The sequence below is a fragment of the Physella acuta genome, unplaced genomic scaffold, assembly GCF_028476545.2.
Source record: "Physella acuta isolate Inbredline_101_S28 unplaced genomic scaffold, ASM2847654v3 ptg000807l, whole genome shotgun sequence".
NCBI classification, from domain to species: domain Eukaryota; kingdom Metazoa; phylum Mollusca; class Gastropoda; family Physidae; genus Physella; species Physella acuta.
Window position 1 is genome coordinate 105,370 of NW_026732325.1, and position 6,085 is coordinate 111,454.

Consider the following 6,085-nt stretch of genomic DNA (forward strand, 5'->3'; position numbering starts at 1 on the left):
TAATGATGACAAGTATCGTTATTTTATGAAAACGATGTAATGATATGGGTTACGTTGACGAGGATGAAAATGCTGGTAATGATGACGATGATGATGATGTTGTTAATATTGTTAATTGTACTAAGCAAAATGAAACTTAGTTCAATGCATACCTGGAACCATGGGCTCAATATAAACCTTACGTCCCATCTTTTCAAAATGATTAACATTAACTACCATCGATCGAAGACAATCCCATCTCCATCAACCCAAAAGTAGTTTTGGTTAACTCGTAGTTTGTCTAATAAAAATAAAGTTAAAAGAACACACTCCTTTGGGGGGATTCATTTAATTAGCTAATTTAGAAACAACAGACAGGGTTCGACAATCAATAGGGGCTGTAGAGGCAAGATTGAATTAGAAATTTAAGTACTAAAAAATTAAAGACGAAATACAGGATTTTATAAATGTACTATCGTGAACCATTGTCCGATGCTATTTTTAGATGGTGTGGCCGAGGAACTGGAACCACCGGCCATCCCACCCGGGCCACTTCCCTCGCCTGGAGAACATCCTCGACCACAAGCTCGGCCGTCTGCAGCAGCAGCTGAGTCACGTGGGCAGGTCACAACGAGGCCACACCAACGCGGTGTCGCGTCAGTTCAGCAAGCGTGACGCGCGCGGGTTCGGGGGCTGGAGTCATCGTGACGCCACCATGCGTCAGAAATTTTTACAGCAGAATTTCCAGTTTCCTCAGCATTCAGGACAGGACAGACTAACCCGGGTGTCGGTCATGTGACCTGTATCTCAAAGCTCATTGGTCGTTTCAGTTTTAGCATATTGTTATACCGGTTACTTGGTTTAATTATTGTTTTGATTTAAAATGAATGAAACATAATTTGAATAACAACAGCCATGTAATCTTGTGAACGAATTTTCTCATGAATGTAATATAAAGATGTATATAAATCTAAGAGTTTTTGTTTTTATCTTTTTAAAACAATGATATTAGCAAGTGATTTCTTCATTACACTTAGGATTATAAACTTAAGCTTTATACACATCCACATACATAATCTTTTAACATACACACACAGGTACACTAACATACATTTTTTTCAACTTTAATTATTATTTTAATTATTATTTCACCTTTTTAAAACAAAAAAAATGATTAACTGTTCAAACCACGAGCTTATTAAATGATTATGAATGATTATTTATCATTTAATAAACAAAAAAAACCCATCAATATCCATAAATTTGTAATATTATACGTATATGGAATTAATATACACATGTTTGATATGAGTGCTGTGTCACAACGCTGTGCAACACATACATTATATGGTGATTTTCTCATCCCTCTGTATGCGGTATCTTCTTATGAGATACTTTACCTGTAACTGCAATGTTAGCTGTGTTTGTATGTTGGTTAAGCATGTTCTCTGTATATGTTGTGTTTGCTCTTTGTATCCAATATATAAATCATGCTTGTGATAATTTATCTGCATATGATGTGTTAGTGTTGTCTGGAATATATAAGCCATGTATGTGATATGTTAGATGTATCCAGTAATATTTCTGTAAATAATAAACCGTTTATTTATTGATCTATAAAATATGGTGTAATAAACATGATCTATATCAGTACCGCATGTGGGTCGAGATTATTACCCCACTTTCTGGTAATTATTAGCGGTTTTCGGTAATTAAATCGTTTATCTCTATAAGATTCTCTAGTCTTTATTTTATTCTAATTACATTTTTCACGTACAATACTTTATTTAACAAGGTCTGATTTAGTTTTGAATTCTTTGGCTGGTAGTTAGACCTAAAAATAGTACAAGTTTTACCATGCATTTTACCGTATAATTTAAGTACTTTTATTTAGTCTGCAACTTAGATTGACATTTAAATTTATTTGTTTTTTGTTTTAAATGTAGACATATGAATAAAAATATTGTTTTTGTTTAATTGCATGGGTTTAGTTTTTTTTTTGTCATAAAACTTGAATTCTTACTAGATCCAAGGAAAATTGCATAGTATTTATAACATGAAGTGTACCATTACGATTTGGAAATGACATATGACATATATATATAAACATTTAATGACATTTGACAAACCTTCAGACATGACATTAAATATTATTTTGAGAAATGACATGAAACAGAAACTCAGACATAAACTTTCTACTATGACATGCGATGAAACAGTTTAGCTTGTCGCATACTTCAAGTCAAACTAAACACTGCTGTATTGGTTACTCAAATTTTTATTCATTAATTTAAAAATATTTTAAAGCTATTGAATAATTATTTAAAAATAAATTCTTCTAAATACTTTTTTTTGTTGGGAGTGTTTTAACACAGTTATCTATATATATAATTCTCTTCTGGGAGCCTTTAGAAAACAAGCTGCAAACGCCTCCTTGCAGTCCTCTCTCTTCCTCTCTAGACGGGTTTGGTGACGGCTATTAGGGGCAGATAATTTAGTTTGAAACGATTTTAAAATTAGAGGAGGTAACTAAGAGGAGGCTGCTTTCACGTGGGGGGGGGGGGGGGCGGGGGTGGGGAAGGGGGGTTTAGTGTTTTTAAGCAATTTTTTTCAGTGGCAGCATTGGTACTGTCGAATTCACAAATTATAAAAGACTGAAAAGTAGAAAAAAAAACAACTAAATAGCGGCGTATGATACGCAGCGGGTCGGCTCGTCATTTTTAATCTAAAACAACTTACAATGTTGGTGAATGCTGATGGCTAAAGTACGTAGATAGATTAAACACTGAACGTAAAATAAAAAGCGTTATTAAATATTGTGTTACTTTGTTATGTACAGAAATTTTGTTTTGAGTGTGCGAAGTTTTATCTGAGAACAAATATCCTAAATAAAAACTAAAAGCCATTTAAATTAGAGTAAAGATATTCAATATATAACATATTGACAAAAGCTTTTCATTTTCGATATTTCAATAGTTGTTCATTGTTTAAAATTTAAAAAAAAATCATTTATTTTCTCATTTTTATTGCATTATTAGATCAACATGAAAGTTTGTTTTTCATGCTTTTTACTTTCTCGTATATACGAAGTATAGAGAAAGTATTGTAATTGTGCAAAAAAAAAATCGAGATTTTTTTACAAATCTCGACGTTTTACACCTCACTGATACGGAAAAACATAATTTTGCAATCTTGTCCGTATGTCTGTGTGTGTGTGTGTGTGTCTGTGTGTCTGTCCGTGTGTAAACACGATAACTTGAGTACCGTTACAGCTAGGTGGATGAAATTTCATATATAAGTATTTTATCAAAATCGTAGATCCGTATCAACTTTTGAGCGATTTCCGATAACCGGAAGTGGTACTTTTCCTACTTTGAATTTTTCAAAAGCCTATAACTTGAGTACTATTTCAGATAGATAAATGAAATTTCACGTGTAAGTAAAAGATCTAATTCTCTACCTTCTGTTAAATTTTGAGTAATTTCCGTTGACTGGAAGTAGTACTTTACGCTACTTCCGATTTCTCAAAAAACTAATGTAAATTTTAAAAGTACTAATAATATTGCGCACTATTATGCGCTTTTTTATTTGGCGTTCACTTGGTGTGCAATTAATTTGTCTACGAGATTTTATTCTATTTTTAAAACTTTAAGTATTTAAAATGGATTAAAAGTCATGTCTATAGCCCGAGTTCCCATCCCCTGTTATTTTATATAAGAATATTCGAGAAGGTTTAGGGGAGATCACTCCCGGTTTATTTCCATAGAGTTTTTAAAAAACAAAGTTAATGTTATAAACAAAAATTGCTGTTTCAAAAACTAAATTAATTCACGTGGGTGGGAGTGGGTTGGAGAGTGTATTGTAAAGTGTGACGTAATTTTGTAGGGGAGGGGGAGGGGGTCTAGACTTTTTTTGTGACGATGTGCGATGATGGGGATTGGCAAAAAGCGAAAATATTTAAAAATCTATTAAAAAGCAACACCATCAATAAAAATATTTCACAGTTTTATTTTCTGCATACAAAACATTTTATCTTGAATAATAATAATGTGCCTACTGCAAACATTTGATCTTTTGTAAACAAATGGTATACTCCTTTAAAATAATAATTGTAAGTTTACTATCACACGATATTTCAGACGCAAAACAAAACCCAAAAATATTTCAGCACTCAATGCAATAAGCACCATTGTTTGGTAACTGTGTTTGAAATATTAGTCATTTTACAATACAAAAGTCTTGCTTTAAAAATTATTTGTTACAAATTAAAAAAATTTCTTATTTTTAAAAACTAGAAAAAAAAATTTAATCGTTGAGTAGCATCGTACAAAAACAACTTCCGCAAAGGAATCTTAACAATGTAAAGGCATCTTTGCTTCCAGCTCATTAAAATTATCTTTGTATAGATCTATAACTTAAGAAAACATAACTAATACATGTATTAAAACATCCATTTTAAACGTATAAACTAATATAGATCTGGATTGGATGTGTTAATTAGGAAGACATTTAATTATAGCAGCAAAGTGGTGTTATTCCATCGAAAACGATACGTTTTAAATTTACAGTTATTCATTAGTAACACATTACAAAATATGTCATTGTGTTTAAATCTAGTACAATTCGTGTTGTGTACATATTGTACATACATCTGTGTTGTACACATACACATGGTATCTTGCATCTGTGATGTATCAAGCTATAACACCGGAACATATATAAATACTAAAATAATAAATAAGAGGAATCGTTATATTCAGTGCCAATGTTTCTTTACAAAAACAAACGGAATGGTTGAATAAGGCGATCGGGATTTTGTGTTTGATCAATGAAACCGTTTTCAAAGCTGATTTCGAGAAATATGAAAAGTGTACGTCTCATATACATGAACGGGCTGGGAAGCTTTAGAGTGGGGGGGGGGGGGAGGCGTTCGTCTACATGAAGGATTATAATTTAAAAAAAAAACTTTTCTTGCTCTTTGGAGCAAAGGGTAATTTTCTAATCGTGTGCATCTTTCTACCAAAAATATGACGGTAATTTCGCGAAATTTTTTAAAAACATTTTTGGAAGCGTCTTTGAAAGTTAGTTTGTTCGACTGCACAAACAGGCACATTATACTAGCGTCGAGTAGAGCGCGAACAAATGGCAACATTTCAGACAACTGAGATCATTCCCTCGATTTTATTTCTGTCACACGTCGTTGTTAATCGCAGGTGATGTTGTTGCGACTTTTTAGGTCGTAACGATTACACAGGTAAATTTGTATTGTTTCACAGATTACACGTGCACATTTTTACTGTCGTAATGATTACACAGGTAAATTTGTGTTATTTCAACGATTACATTTTTACTGTCGTAATGATTACACAGGTAAATGAATGTTGTTCCAACGGTTACTCAGGTAAACTTTGTATTGTCCTGATCATTGAACCTGTCAAGTTTTTGTTTACCACATAATCTGCAGTACTTTAAGCTTAGTGAGAGTTTACATACAACAGTGCGTGCCTAAACTGCATAGTGAATAGAAAGCAAACAGTTTATTTTAAGATTGGAATTCATCGACGACCGACTTCTATACTCGTCACAAACACATTTCACTATTATAGGTCCAAATTTTTATAAACAGCAAAAGCAAAACAAACAAAAATCACGTGACGATAGATCACGTGACCAGCACAAAAATTAACTACATAACTCCCTACCCCATAAGTTAAAGATCATTGTATGCAACATCAGCACATTCGCTCTTATTGTCATGACATTCAGCCGTTATATAAACCCAGCTCTCAAAAACACATCATCGAACACACCACACACGTAAGTAAATAATCTCTCACCCATGAAAATGCATGTGTAAATTAGAAACAAAATTTTCTTGATCTTTCAGCATCCCCTCCTAGCCGTTGCACCCTCTGCGTAGAAGCTATCAGAAACGATCATTTAAAATGTTTTCCTTTGAAGTTAAATATTTTTTTCCTAAACAGCGGAGATTTCATGACGTCTACCTGGACGTCAACAATATTCAGCCTTTTAGAACCCTAGATAACCGTTACACAGGTGAGAACGTTTAAAGGTGAGCCTATCAGTGGTACATTAGGTACAGGTT

General features: G+C 33.0%; 1 protein-coding gene across 1 annotated transcript in view; it reads left to right on the plus strand.

Annotated features, from left to right (window-relative positions):
• Positions 1-1,956, plus strand: part of LOC131951313 (chitin synthase chs-1) — a 42,796-nt gene extending 40,840 nt beyond the window's left edge. The window contains exon 24 of the mRNA XM_059313668.1: positions 485-1,956. Coding sequence (XP_059169651.1) covers positions 485-778 — 294 coding nt within the window. The 3' untranslated portion in view covers positions 779-1,956. The remainder of the gene's footprint in view (positions 1-484) is intronic.
• The last annotated feature ends 4,129 nt before the right edge of the window (positions 1,957-6,085 follow it).